Here is a 15,883-nt window from a genome sequence, read left to right as displayed (position 1 = left end):
AATTTTAGCATGTTAATGTTTTATGAATAGCTAAAATTTAGTAGGATTTTTTTTTGTCTAAAAAATCAGCCACTTGAATACTAGCTTTTCTCCATCCAGATAAAGTTGAATTTTGTTGTTGAATTTTGTTATTACTTGAGCTATTTTTAGATAGATATTGAGACTTAATTTTAATTTTCTAAGAGGTAAATCTGATAATCAGTTTCATGAAAATGTATTTCAAGATATTTTGAGATCTTTGAATGTGTTATTTTTGATACAGCTTCGTGTTTCTGTGAAATATATTTCTAGTAAATACTGTGAAGAACATAATCAGCTTGTAAATTCTTTCGTGTTTCTCTGTTACAGCTTCAGGACAACCCTCAAAATCTCTTTTCTGTTTTGCCCAAAGGTCTTGGATGGTACACTGTCAACTCAGCATATGGAGATACCATTGTCATGCCTTGCCGACTTGATGTACCTCAGAACCTCATGTTTGGCAAATGGAAATATGTAAGTGTGAGCCTCCTGGGGCTTGATTTTTTAAAATAAAATTCTCTCTCTCTCTCTCTCTCTCTCTCTCTCTCTCTCTCTCTCTCTCTCCCTCTCTCTCAGAGTATATGAGTATGTAATACTGACATAATATTTATATGGGCATACTTGTATAGAATAATGAAAAATACTGAATATACTAATAAAATCCATGCTTATATAATAATGTTATTTTAAATAAATCTAATAATTCAAAAGTTATAGATCATCTTTGTCCGAACCATTCATCCATAAGTTTTAGAAGAACAGGGAAAGGCAGAGTTCTGGAATATTATCAGGGAAGTGCAGAGTACAGTTCTATGGAAGAGGTCATTTTCTCTTCACTAGTTTCTGTGTGTTGTAGTTACTGCAAAGGCTACATAGATCAGTATCTAGAGAACTCAGATTGCCATGGGAGCTGGCAATCAGCTTTGAGTCTGTTGCTGACTCTTCTGTGTGTTGATATTACAGAACAATTGTATATCTAACCACTGATTTTATCCATTGCTTACACTTAAATTCATCATAGTATGTCAGGTAAAATAATGCAGGTGAGTCTGGAAATGGAGAGTAGAGAACCCGGAAGGTGGGTGTGGTAGCTGAGCTAACATAGATTAATACCTTGGTTGAACACAAATCAACAAAAGGTGTCTTTGTGGTACAGTTTCCCATGGCAGGACCACAAACAACTTACAGCAGTGAGCAAGGTTCAAGTACATAGATACTTCCTGGAATACAATAGCATATTTCCCTAGTCCTTGAATATTTGCAGACATTTGCATAAGGAGAACACTGTTGGTTACTGGATGATTTATGAACTGTTTGTTTATTACAATATTTCTCAGAGTAGTAGTTATGTTTAAATGCATTGTGAATTGTGTGAGAACTTGGTTGGATTCATTTGTCAGGTCTCTTTGACCACAAATGTTTTTACCTAAAGTATCTCCCATAAAAAATATGTTATACTAAATACATTTTGGCAAAAGTGCCTAAGCTTGCACTCAAGGGATAAACAGGCATGGCCATTTATAATGTCAGCTCTGAAATTAGACCAATGGAGTTTCCATGGACAGGTGAATTAAGCATATTTTCTTACTATGAAGATGAGATATCTTCCTCACAGTGTTGTTCTGAGGGTTACGTGATTAATTCATAGCAAAATACTTAACAGTAGCTTGTATTTTGACTGCTTGTCAAAATACTTAGGACTGCTAAGTACAGATTTAAGAAGTCAGCTACTACAACTGTGGGGTTCATCTCCCCAGCCACACTGTAGACATGTGTCAGAAAAAAAAGAAAAGTAGGTGACACATCACACTGTGTCTTAGTATGTGCTCATTATCAGGTCACTTCAGGTCATTCTGAACTCTTCTTGTTCTCTGCAAATGCAGAAGACTGATGTTAAAGAAAAAATCTATTTGAAATCCTCAACGTCCAAATCTTGGAATCAAGTCAAGTCCAAGTATGTAATATACTCAGGAAACAAATTGGCCACTAAAATATGTGGAATCAACTGAGAAAAAAATAAACTCGTGTGGTAATAGCACATTTTAAGAATAACATAGGGACCAGATTCCACACAAGCTGAATTGACACAATAGTGCTGGAAGCCAATCAATAAGGGCTATTTTCAAATTGTTAACTAAGCAAAAAGCTCCAGGAATAAATTAATGAGATGCATTTGAGTGACTCTCAAGTCAGTGTTGATTTACAGAAACACTGTGCATGCTCTAATTTAATGTAATCAGCTGGAAGAAGAGCAGAATGTTTGGAAAAACTGAAAGTGAGCAAACATAAGAAGATAGCTAAATTCCTCCCATCACTGTAGACTCCCCATGGGTGAAGACAATAGTTGTCAACTCCTCCCAAGCCTTCCTCTCTTTTGTCCTCTTCATGAGCATCTGCCACAGTGACTGATTGAGAAGAGGAATCACACCACTGTCAGAATTACTGAAGTGTACTCTAAAGGTACCCATGTTGCTCTCAAAACTCTACACTAGTGAGGTTCACTGGTGGAACCATGGGAAGTCCTCCTCCAAAACGCTACTTTCATTGGCTAATGTACAAGTGAGACTAATACTGTAAATCTAATCTACAAGTTTATTATGAATGTTATATCCACTAATCATTTCACAGATAACCTAGAGAAAGCACCTGCCGTGTAATTAAGTGCTAAAACATTAACAATTATTATCTATTGCAAACAGAGTGAGTATGGAAACCTAAGGTATTCTAATAACGCATATTCCACAGGAAAGGCATAATTTAAGGCAAGGATTTGTACTGTTAAAATGGAATAAAGACTACAAATTTAAGACAAACATTCTTGATATATTTATACATGTACATGCATACATAAGAAACTAGGCCTTTTGAATTCCTAAATAAGCTTTGTAATCACAACTAACAGTTACTTGAAAACGAACCCAATCAAACTAATAAGCTTCTATAGAATCTTAATATTTGCTTAGCTTCTAACTATGCTTCTTCATACATTAGGTCCTCAAAGCCCTTGTTTGGTAAATAATGGGGGATAGTTGGCCCTTTCTTAGACTAACTTGCTTCCTAGGATTTTTGTGAGACCAGAGAGGAAAGGGTACCATATGGACCAGTGTTCTTGGCACCATTTCCCTTTTCAGGTTCCATCTTACATCGATAATGTTTTCATGATTCCTTTCTAAGTAAGTTTTAAGCCTTAGGTGTAACACTGAAGATTTCAGTGGTTAAGCTCAGTCTTGCTTAGTGAAAAGGGTGGTTTGCCAGGGTGGTTGTTCCTCCTCCATGAAAACTTGAGTACATGGTGTACAGGACAAGCACGTCAATGCTCGTCAACTGATGTGAACACTTGAAGTGTGGGCATTAAAGCAATAAATGCTTCCAATAGAGCTGCCTGACACTCCCAAGACCATCTATCAAGCTCAACTGTGTGACCCACCCACCACTTGAGTGATTTTTTTCTGAACTTTTTTTTTGTATTTTTATGTTTGTTTTCATCTACTTTTTGGAAGTATAATAAACAAGACTACATCATGCCGAGTTGAGCACTGCCTCTGAGACCTTGGTATTCTCATTTCATCCATTTGTATGAAGCTGTGAGGGAACCAACTACTTTGCTCCATGTGAAGTGTGATTTTTCTTTCTGTAAGCAAAGATTTAAGTGATGCTGGTACCTCAAAACCATCACACTTCAACACTGCCACCAACAAAATCCCATATAAAATAGCATGGCAAAGGAAATTGTGTGATTCTGAAATACATGAATTGTGTTTATTTTCAATGTGCTTTATTGTTTTATCTTTTAGGAAAAGCCTGATGGGTCCCCAGTATTTATTGCATTCAGATCGTCTACAAAGAAAAGTGTGCAGTATGATGATGTACCAGAGTACAAGGACAGACTGAGCCTCTCAGAAAACTACACATTGTCTATCAGCAACGCAAAGATCAGTGATGAAAAGAGATTTGTGTGCATGCTAGTGACCGAAGACAATGTGTTTGAGGCCCCTACCCTAGTCAAGGTGTTCAGTAAGTACACTGCAATAGAAGTGTGAAGTGGGGTTGGTGGCTGCTGTTAGAATAAAGTGCAGTAGAACTGTGACGTGGGGTTGATGGCTGCTGTTAGAATAGACTGCAGTAGAATTGTGAAGTGGGGTTGATGGCTGCTGTTAGAATTTGTTCTCTAGGTGGAGGCTTGAGTCTCTGCAATGCCTCTTCACAGGCCGTTTCTAGAGCTCTTTAATCTCCTTGTGCGTGGTGCTAGCAAGGAAGAGACATTTGGCATTAATGAGAGATGCACAGTGAAAAGTTAGAACAATACTCTATTGTTTGCCATGTAACAAATGAAGTGCTACCAGTGACAACTCGTATACCTTCTAACGTCCATTGATTTGTCCAACGGAAAAAATAATAATAATCTTTAGGTAGATGTAGGATACATACATACGCATGCATATCATACAAATGTACACATGGTAAAGTGAATCCAATGAAATTGTTGTTTTAATATATAGAAAGAAAAATGCAAATTTAAACTATTCTATGATCTAGAGATCATAAGTACTTAATTTGTGTATATACATATATGTAACATGTTTGAGTGTGTGTTTGTGTGTGGGATGGGTGGAATATTTTGTGACCTTCAATGTTTATTGGTTCAGTCTTTAAGGTGTTCAAACAGTTAATAAAATTTCCCTAAAATAATAAAGCCCAGCACACTGGGAATGGGAATGGGAATACAGAGGGAAGACCCCCAAAAAATATAAAGTAGGGTTAGAAGTAAAGAGTCTAGTAGAAGAGACACAACATAATTACTATAGGTACCATGACACAGTAACTTCGCCTAATTATATATAGTTAATGTTACTGTGCAAATAGAAAATAAATACCTTATGATGTATTATTAAAAGAGGTCTTCTTTTAAGACTCAAATAAAAGGCCCCACCTCAGTTACATCATAATGTTTTAGGAACTACAGTAGGAAAAAGCAGGTCTCAAATATTTCAGAATATTAGTCTTGATTAATTAGAAAACCAGAAAAAAAAAAGGTCTCTCTATCCCACTTTCCCAATTTTGTTTCTGATGGTTTGACAACTCCTAAAGGTGATTCAAATAAATAGTAAAGAAAGAAACCCTGGAGGCCTCCAACTACAATGAGTAACCATGGATTTTTCATATTTCTCTTTAATAACCTATGCAGCTAAGTAGGGCTGCCCCTTAAGTATTTATGTAGACTTCAAAGCTCCGATGGGTTCATGACGTGGATTCAAAGAATACTAACACTGTCAGAGGAAACCTTTGTTCTCCAGTAGAGCCTTGTAAATGTATATTACATGTTTCAGTTGATTACCTTTTAGCATAGAAGGCACTTTCTAGAAGTCATCTACACTTCTCTATTATATTTTTAATCAAGCTAAGTCCCAACTGTTTGCCAGCCTAGCCTAATTCCATGGGATACATGAAGAACTAGTGTTCTGAATTTGCCATTGGCTATGTTGGCCTTTTAGTGTTCTTTTATATTGCTCTTATTTTCTTCTGTTTTGCTTTCATTAGAGAGATGGACAGTAGATTTGCTAATTGCATTTTTCCCTAAAAGTAGAATGACAATAATAAAAATAACAAAATTACCAATAGGCTTTGATATCATAAATACCAAGAATGTGGGTAGGCTAACTCATAATGCTAATCATTATGTAAATTAATTTGCCATTTTCAATTTTCTATAAATGGTCTTGAAATTATCAAACATCACAGTAGTACAGAAACAAATGAAGCACATTCTGATTTATATTTAGAAGAATCATTTGTGACATCATTTCCCAAGTTTTCTTTAAAAAAAAAAAAAAAAAAAAAAAAAAAAAAAAAAAAAAAAAAAAAACCGCTTTGTAAATATCTAAGAGTACACAACCAATTGGCTTAATTTAATAAAATTTGTCAGCTACTTTAGAGTGTAGAGGCTTTTGGTGATGCTTAAAACAGTCATATGCCACGGACCTCCAGGACCCCTGCTCTTTTGAATGTTGTCAAAAACAAAGCAATTCTCAGGAACAGAATTTGCATTCTAGGCTGTGTGCCAGAGAGAATTTACATAGCAAGTTACACACTCTTAAAAATGGCATTGCATTTGAGAAGCCTGGAAAGCCCCTCCAAACCTAAGAAAATTAATGACAACCCCAATGATAACGGTGGTCCTGAAAGATCGGGTAGGAACCTCGCTTCTCTTCATTGAATCATGAATTTACCTCAGGCCACTTTTTGTGAATCCGCAGCAGCTGTGGCAGGGAGACTTTCATCCTATGTGTGTATATATTTCAGTCACTTAGGAGTTACTGTGCTCATCAATCAGTCCTCTGTTTCTATTGAATCACCTAGCAACATGAACCATGTACCACTGCATCAAGTGTGGCTCATATGAGCCAATCTCAGATCGGCATCTGTACTGTGAGCCCCACGAGCAAAATCTAATTGCTTTTATTCAAGTCAGAAGGCCTGACTGATGATTTTACCTTCAATGTAGGTTTGTTTGTTTTGTTTTAACCTACATCTCTGATGTAAGAAATAATATCTACAAGCCAACCCCAGTCCAAGCAAGTAACGTGCCTTGTCACCACTAACCAGCTCGTGAATGGCATCCAAATCAAACTGCCTTTGCATTTAGTGCACATTTGAGAGTAATAAAACTGTTTGGAAGCAAGATTAGACCTTTGAACGTTCCCAGAGATTCATTCCAGTAACTGTGCAAAAGGATCACAGGTCAAACAGGTGCCAAGAGAGCCAAATGACTGTCATTGATGCGATGGAAAAAAATCTGTGAGCTAGTCATCAGAAGACCTTGCTTTGTCAGGGCTGCCACTAAGTTCTGACCTTGGCAAGTCTCTTCACCTGACTGGGTTTTAAACAACCTCTTGAGTAAAATGAATGCTTTAGATTACATGGAAGGATTCTTTCTACTGCCATTAGAGCCTTGTCCAGGAACTAAGGAACAAGGTCTAGCATGGTAAGGAGTTGCTTCTATTCAAGTGGTTAGAATCCTATTCACTATTTCAGTTATTAGCAATAACTACTTGAGGCAAAAGAAAAGGCAGTCTCAGACACTTAGGAGGTCAGATCCACATTCAGAGACAGCAAGGGGGACGTAAAAAAAAACCCATCTTGCTTTTTTAAGGATGTAAAGCAGCTCTTGGTGAACCTTTGGGCTTAATTTTCTAGTTCTCTGTGTTCTGCTGGTGTGCTGTGGTATCAGATGAAAGCCTGTTTCTAGGACTTGGTCTGTGTACAGTGGGCCAGTCTTCAAGGGGTTGGCCAATGCTGGCTCCACACATAATTTCACAGGTCCTACTTGGATATGACTCTTAATGCTTCATCGAATTGGAAAATTGAGAATCTTTCCTCCCTCCAGTAGAAATTGTTAAACCAGAAAATAGTAAAGAAATGTTTTCAAAGGGAAAAAGAAATAGAAAATGAGCTATTTAACAAATAAGACCTAAACTGTGTGTTACAATTTCATTCTTCCATTTGGCAGAGGATGTAAATAAGGGGGATTGAAACATGGTCAGGCACAGCCTAGGCTATTCTACAAACATGCTCTATAGCCAAGGCTGTCCTTGAGCTCTTTCTCCTCCTTTTATCCTCCAAGTATTAAAATCATATGTGTATCACTATATTCAAGTTACTTTGATTCTTTAAATACTAAAAAAAAAAAACAATGATAATAAAATTTCCCAACATAATGAGAAAAATAAATCATTCTTCCATAGATGCACTAGCTCAAGTGTTTAGTAACTTATTAGGACTTTGATTGTAAACAGGTATTGAGAATCTCACTTCTGCACGAACCTGCCAGGGCACCTGTTTCTTCTTGTTCTTTGACTGAGCTACGCTGTGTGTGGTCTATAGAGTAAGACAAGGATGATAAAGAGCACTTTTCAACCCAGAACTACATCATAATCTGTCTGTTAGAGGGCTGGATGCCCAAACTGTAACTTTTAGTAAGGTACTGATTGCTACTTTTTTCTGAAAATCAGTATTCATAGAATTCACTAACTATATAGCCTGAGAGTGAGAGCCAAAAAGTCAGGTATCTATTTTAGTATATTTACTCCTGATCAGTCCTTATCTCTGTACCAGTTTCGTCTTCTCCAGAAAAAACAAAAACAAAAGCAAAAAAAAAAACCTGTTACAAAACAAAAGGAGTGACTGGAAAGCAAAGCTTCTGTTTCCAAAGCACTTGGATTATGTAGCATTTTATATCTAGCTTAGCCTTTAGTCATTTGTGGTAAGCCTTCAAAGCATAATAATGCAAGCCTCTGGTTTCCTTAGTTTAAAAAAAAAAAAAAAACAGTTCAGGCTCAAAATTATATTCCATTGTCATAATACTGCTATATGGCAGGCACATGATGCCAAAACCTACACACACACACACACACACACACACACACACACATACACACACACACACACACACACATTCACACTCACACACATATACCTACACACACAGAAATACTCACACACACACATACTGACACACACAGACATATTCACAAAGACACACAGACACACACAGACACACAGAGGCACACACATACACACATACACTCACACACACTCATACACAGAGACATACTCATACAGACACACACACTCAAACACATATACACACAGACAAACACATAGGCACACACACAGGCACACACATACTGACACACACACTGACAAACACAGACACACACAGAGACATATACATGCACACACAGACACACACACACAGAAAGAAAGATACACATAGACACACACACACACACTACTGCATTATCAGTGTTCTGAAACTTAATATATGACTTGTTTTTAAGATCTTTCTGTCCTATACTTTTTAATGTATCCCCACACTTGTCCCTATGGTAATATACTCCTAGCCACTTAAGTTGAGACAGACAGGCCAGCAAGGAAGAAAAATATGAACTATAACATAATTTTATAATTGATACATGGTTCAGTAGAGAGATTACTCAGGATTGTTCTGAAGTAAACATTGGTTTAATTTTAAATAAGTCAACTTGACTAAATAATTGCTATAAACAAATTTGTAGTGTTGCTTTTTCTTTTGATTTTTTACTTGGTTATGGATCCTTGAAACATATTAAGACATAATTCACGTGAAGTATTCGTTTTACAAAAACACTGCTTAGGAATCGATATGCAATTTTGCTAAAATAGTATGTGTCCTTTTAATGGTCCTCCAACTAATATCCATTGATTGTTACAAGCTAATATAAAAGAAAATTACATACAAAAAATGTAGTTAATGCAAAGGATTTGAAGCAAGAATCTATGAGATAATAACTCAAGGAAATGGAATAGCTACTATTATTAAATTACCATTAAATTACAAAATTCACAGTGACTCTTCCAAAGGGGAAAAAAAATGAGTAAATTTAGGGACTAAAATTAAGCATCCTTTCACCAGGACTTCTTTTTTCTTTTGTTTTCTACAGCTTAAATTTATTAAAACAGTGATGAATTTTAGAAATAATTAATGCAAACAAAGTATCTTATAAATTTGGCATACATATAGTATTTGTGATTATGTGTTTATTGATAAAGTATTACCAGGTTTAATATGAAATGAGAGGTAAACCTGCTACATAGTAAAAGGAAGCAAATATGAATCTTTTTGTTTGTTTTACTTAGTTGATTGAAAAGTAGTAAAAGTTGGCAAAATTACCCACTAAGTTTTTATTCAAAACCTAAATTTCTGTGATTTACAGGCCACTCCATATTTTCCAAACATTATTGCTACTAATGAAGAAATTAAATGTCAGTTGTCTCTTAATTTTGATACATTTTTTAAAAGTCAAGTAAATTAATGTTTTCTCTCTCTTGAATTTTCAAGGTTGGTGTCACTTAAGAACTGGCTTCCAGGTCTGGGGAACTTTGGTTTATTTAATTAAGACCCAAGACTTTTCATTTGTTTAAATATTCTGAGTGCATTCATCTCTCAACTATATTAAATGTTTATCTTTGATAGCATAGGTTCTAAGCAAAAGTCAATGTTTGATCAATAATTCAGTTTTAATATGGAGTATTCCACTAAAATGCTGACAGCATTAATTTGTACTAAGGTGCAAAAGGACTTAACTTCATGACATATGTTTCCCTCACAAGCTAGTCACAGTTTTGAGGGGAAAATTTGTTAATTTTTCTAATTTTTAATCACTTAAACTAAGGAATGTAACTTTTTAAATATATATTCTAGTGATAACTTTGCTGTAACTCAAACAGTTTTTGTCTTCTATTCCTGTATGATCTGGTTAGGCAAGTCTTTCAACTGAATTCCAAATTAAGTAGTAAGGATACAAAACTCAATTTAGTTTAGTGTAGCAGTCAATAATATTTGAAAATATAAACATTAAAATTATGAAAGAAAAAATAATTAGTTTCATGTGTATATAAAATAAAAATAATTCTGCTATGAAAAATAATGAGTCTATTTATATTCTCTTTAAACTACTTATGAATTAAAAAGTAGTAAAATTTGACAAAATTAAACAGTAAGTTTTTTTATTTTATTTATTTTATTTTTTATTTTATTCAGATTAACGTGAATTTTGCAAACTGTTGAGTTGTTTCTTGTTTGTTTGTTTCTTTGCTTGCTTGCTTGCTTGCTTGCTTGCTTGCTTGCTTGCTTGATTGATTGATTGATTGATTGATTTTGAGACAGTGTTTCTCTGTGTAGCCCTGGCTGTCCTGGAACTTGCACTGTAAACCAGACTGGCCTTGAACTCAGAGTTTCATCTGTCTCTGCTTTCAGAGGAATAGGATTAAAGGCATGTGCCACCAGGCCTAGCTTAGGTGATCTGATTGTAAAGTATAAAAGTCATCATTTAAAGAAAGCTAGAAGAATATAAATCCTATACTGAGATTATATAAAAAGTTCAAAATACACACACACACACACACACACACACACACACACATCAACTCTAACAACCTAATCGATAACTGGGCAAACAGACTAAACAGTTCTGAGAAGTACAAAGTGCCAATAAATATTAGATTAAAAGTTTTACATTCTTGGCCATGAGGGTGTTCAAAGCCAAGACTACATTAAGATTCTCTTCTATCATGGTGAGAACGGTTGTTTTGAGAAATCAAACAGCAAATTCTCATGACTGCAAAGAAAGGAAAAATTTTTTTAAAGCTGGTGAGAATACAAATTAGTGCAGTCACTATGACATTAGGAATGACGCTTTCTCAAAGAACTGAAAGTAGAACCACTATAGGATGCAACTGTACCATCCTTAGTTTTGCACTCCATGGAAAATTCCCAATTAAAATGCAATAGAGATACCTGAACTGTCATTTTACTGTTTCTATATCACTTCACTATACCCAAGGGTTAAATTGTAGATTCATCTCAGATGTCCACCAACACCTGAGCAGACATAGAAAATATAGTGTGAGACTAATTGTTACTATTCCATCAATTAAAAGAAAATAGTAGAATTAGTTTTTGCAGAAATTATGTTTACAGAAAATGAAAACACTGAAGGTTATTAAGCAAAATAAGGTGGGCTCAGAAAGAGGGGTGCTGTTTTCTCAAACATATGAAATCTACACTTAAAAGTATACGATTTTAAGAAACAGAGGAAAAAGAAAAATAACCAGTCATAGCCCAGTACAGAACATGGCTAAGGGGATGAGCAAGATCAAATTCCATAATAAAGCTGTATGTGAATTTCTCAAAAAAGTTTCTACCACCTTGAACAATGAATATACAATAATAAAGGTAAGATTGGTTAAATTAGTTTAAATAAATCATTGCTGAACTTTTAACCAATTGCATCTGAAGCTATGTCTACAATTTGTGTATAGAACTTTCTATAAATTCTTTCATTTCAAGTTCCAAACTGGAAAGATTTTTTTCCTATTTTCATAATTTCACAAGATGATAGAAGAGATATACATTGGTTTATTTGGGAAATTGAGATGTGTACATCACCACATGGCTTTCTCAATCCTTTACAGCCATGTTTCTTACACTTCATTTTGCTTAAGAATCCTCTAAGAGCTTGTTAAAAAATATAGACCAATGGGATTTTCCCTGGAGATCCTAGAGGCTGCTTAAGCCTCAGAAATGTGGGCTTCCAATAAAAATCTTTGTGATTTGGATTCATGAGCCATAACATTCTCAACTAATGAGTTGAAGGCCTTTTCCTTAGTAAGCAGAAAGTACCCATGCTTACCAACTAGAAATAATATATCCTAATATGAACATTGGCCTATGCTTATCATCAAATCTATATTTGCCTCATAAAACATCTAGAGAACACTGAAGATATTTTATTCAAAAGAGTTAGAATCTCTTAAAACAATATTTAAAGTCATAAAGCAAATACTTTTCTTCACAGGTTATATAGACTGCATTCCATAAATTTAGAATACTTGGGAAGAATCTGTTTATTGTTTGTTCTTTTGCCTTGAGTATATGGATTTGGTTTTCATACTCATGCATTTCCTTTATCGCTTCCAGTATACTTAAACCTTTTTCTACTTAACTTTAGAGCAACCATCTAAACCTGAAATTGTAAACAAAGCACCATTTCTTGAAACAGAGCAGCTAAAAAAGGTGAGAAGTTGTTTTTATTAACTACTTTACTCAATCTAGTTGCCCCTAAATGTCCAGACAAACAAGGTGTGCTTGCTCTTATGGAGTTTCCAATGCTTCAATCCAATCAGAGAGGGCAGAAACATAAAGTGTGAATAATGTGACCACTGGTTTTGATTGTAACAATGGATATGTGCCAGGAGGCACAGTCATTTCTCAAGAGGAGAATCTTTCTGATGTGAATGATCCAAATGCTTGCTAGAGTCAGTGAAGAATAAGTGGATTTTTTTCTAGTCCAAACATAGGGGAGGCTTTCTAACTAAATAAAGTTATCTGATGTGAAAGAGTGTGGTTTGTCTGATAAACATCAATTTTAGGTGTTTCAGAAACTTTGGGCATTAAAATTCCAGGCAAGAGAAAGCACTAGAAGATAAACATGGAAACAAATAATTCTTAGATTAATCAAGACTTGTGTAACATTTAGACTGTATTCTGTTAAAGTAAATCACTGAAAGTTTGTAGTACACAGTGAGAGAAACAGATACAGTCACATACATTATCACAGGTGTGAGAGGAAATGGAATTTAATAGGGCAAACATAGATGGAGGTCCACATGTGAGCACATCAATTGGGTAATAATTTCATCTTCATTAACTAAAATACTTCAGTATTCCTTTGTTTGATGTAGGGGCATAAGATCAAGTTTTTTGAATACCATTTAGCTTATTACCCAGTATTTGATAAATGTTGAATAACATAGTTAAAAACTTGAAGACTGAACTGAGGATTATCGAATGTGGCAAGTATTTATACTGTGAAATGAAAGTGGAATTGGAGAGGTGCCACATTTTAACACTAAATGATTCTTGCATTTGAAGATCTATGAACCACAGCAATAATCAATATTAATATAGTTATAATGTCATTTAGTTGGTATTAAAAATGGATAGCATCGAAATGAATTTGGTAATGCCTTTAAGTGGATCTGATTTTATGAGTCGTGGGAAGCTTTATTGTACATTTCAAAATGGGTGAGACTGTACTATTTAATATGAAGCATTATTTTTATATAAGATTCATAGGGTGAGTCTTAGAGATGGGAAATAAATGGTTGAAGACACTCCATTTGCTGATGTTTCTGTGGCTCCCATGTTGAAATAGTATTTGAAACTATTTGAAGTGAGGAAATTTTCCTTTACATTTTTCAGTTAGGTGACTGCATTTCAAGAGACAGTTACCCAGACGGCAACATCACATGGTACAGGAATGGGAAAGTGATGCAACCCGTAGATGGAGGTAAGTCTGAGGCAGGCCATGAATTCCTGTGGCCTATTTGTATATTGTATAGGCTAGTCATTCTTTCAGCTGTCCAGAATCAAACATCTTGGCCAATTCTCTATTTAAAACTCTATGCTTCAGTTAAGTGCCCTTTAACTCACTGGGCAGTTGTTTTAGACACCATTTTATCCCTTATGTAGAAGAGTCAAAAGCAGAATGGAGTATTTCTATATATGGAATGTTCTGGAAGCTAATTGAATTGAGTGAGAGATGGGATTCCAGGATTCTATTTTTGCCTGTCTCTAATTCACCATTTTGAAATGACATCTTACCTCACCAAGTGTCAACTTTCTCTCACATTTCAAAGGTGTTGGAATATTTAATTATGGATTGTGATTTTCCAGTGAAAGATATTATCATTGGTGTTCTTTGCTTTTTTTTTTTTTTTCAGAGGTGGCCATACTTTTTAAAAAGGAAATTGATCCAGGAACTCAGTTGTATACTGTGACTTCCTCCTTGGAGTACAGGACAACCAAGTCTGACATACAAATGCCATTCACCTGTTCTGTGACATACTATGGACCCTCAGGCCAGAAAACAATTTATTCTGAACAAGCAATCTTTGATATTTACTGTAAGTAACTGAATTACAATTGTATAGTTTTAATGTATTAGAAATAATATTATACTTTAACTCTTCAAAATCCTGATTCAATTTCTCTTTATATTTCACAGCCAGTCATTGCCACAAAACTCAGATACACAATTTAACCCTTCTTCCTGGAAAAGCTATAGAAAAAACTGCTCACCACTTAAGGACAGACCCCATTTCCTACTATATCACTTATGAATATGTGTTTAGTACTCTATGATGTGCTATCTTTCTTATAGATTTGACCTCTGACTTGACCAATTTCTTCCAACAATCTCCAGCCATAGCATTTTGCCATGTTTTTTATAAGAATGCCTAATGCCTCCTGACCATTTCAAACAAAACAAAACAAAACAAAACGGCAAATACTGCCTAACTTCTTAAGTTTAACATTACCACGGTTATTAGTAAGACATGTGAAATTGGCTTCAGAGGGAACTGGTATGTGATTACCAGAAAGGCAGCTGGGCTGGTGGATGAATCCGTGGATGCATGAGATTGACACAGCAATGCCATAGGCATGTGGGGAGAGTGTTGAGCAAGAAGAAGACAACAAAGGCACTATTGAACCTCTTGATAATGATACAACATTGTTCATTCAAAGAGGTTATTCTTCCAGCTGAGAATCAAGACACTTACATCAGAAGGAATTTGTCAGTGTGGTGTTGCAAGTGATAAATGTCACAGGAACAGAAGATAGGTTCCTAAAAGGTCAGGTGTCCTAGGTCAGTGATTCTGAGACTCTTAGTGCAATATTAAGGATTTGTTAGAACACAGATTACTGTATGTCACTCAAGTAAAGCAATACAATGGATGTAAATAGATGCTTCACAGTGAATTTATTATAAAAAACATAGCATAGTAATGTTGCCAATGATGTATGGAGCCTATGTGGAAAACCACTGCTGTAGAGATAGTTCAGAGGAGAGAAAAATCTAAATGACAGAAAGACAGATGGAAGAATTCAACTTGAGAGAGTCTCAGTGATACAACCTTAGTTGTATCACTAGTCCTCCCCAACCTTAGTCCTTGTGTTCATGATTTCTGCCCCTGGTACTGACTTCACCCAGCCATCCTGGCTCCTGGTGTTTTGGGCAACAATTGCAGAAATGGAATCTACTACTGCTTACTTCTCTTTGATCACCCTAAACGAACAAACTGCCCATGCAGCTGCCACCGGAAGTCTCTTTCTACACACACAGCTGCAGCATTCCTGCTATGACTGACCTTCACTGATACCTCAGAATGCTCACGTTCATCTTCCTGCTCCTGGTTGCTGTTTTCTTTGAGTCTCTTTCAGTCACCACCATGCACTGCATGTCGACCTTTACTTTCCACACTT

At 35.5% G+C, this 15,883-nt stretch overlaps 1 protein-coding gene across 4 annotated transcripts in view; it reads left to right on the top strand.

Moving 5' to 3' along the window:
• The window catches only part of Alcam (activated leukocyte cell adhesion molecule), a 186,594-nt gene that overhangs the window by 137,913 nt on the left and 32,798 nt on the right, over nt 1–15,883 (top strand). For all 4 annotated transcript variants that reach the window (XM_034515733.2, XM_034515732.2, XM_076943016.1 and 1 more), the window contains exons 2-6: nt 392–492; nt 3,813–4,032; nt 12,567–12,631; nt 13,820–13,907; nt 14,341–14,523. In XM_034515733.2, coding sequence (XP_034371624.1) covers nt 392–492; nt 3,813–4,032; nt 12,567–12,631; nt 13,820–13,907; nt 14,341–14,523 — 657 coding nt within the window. The remainder of the gene's footprint in view (nt 1–391; nt 493–3,812; nt 4,033–12,566; nt 12,632–13,819; nt 13,908–14,340; nt 14,524–15,883) is intronic.

The sequence above is a fragment of the Arvicanthis niloticus genome, chromosome 12 (assembly GCF_011762505.2).
Source record: "Arvicanthis niloticus isolate mArvNil1 chromosome 12, mArvNil1.pat.X, whole genome shotgun sequence".
Taxonomy (NCBI): Eukaryota; Metazoa; Chordata; class Mammalia; order Rodentia; family Muridae; genus Arvicanthis; species Arvicanthis niloticus.
Note: the sequence above shows the minus strand (reverse complement) of the source record. Positions and strands in the feature narration are given on the sequence as shown.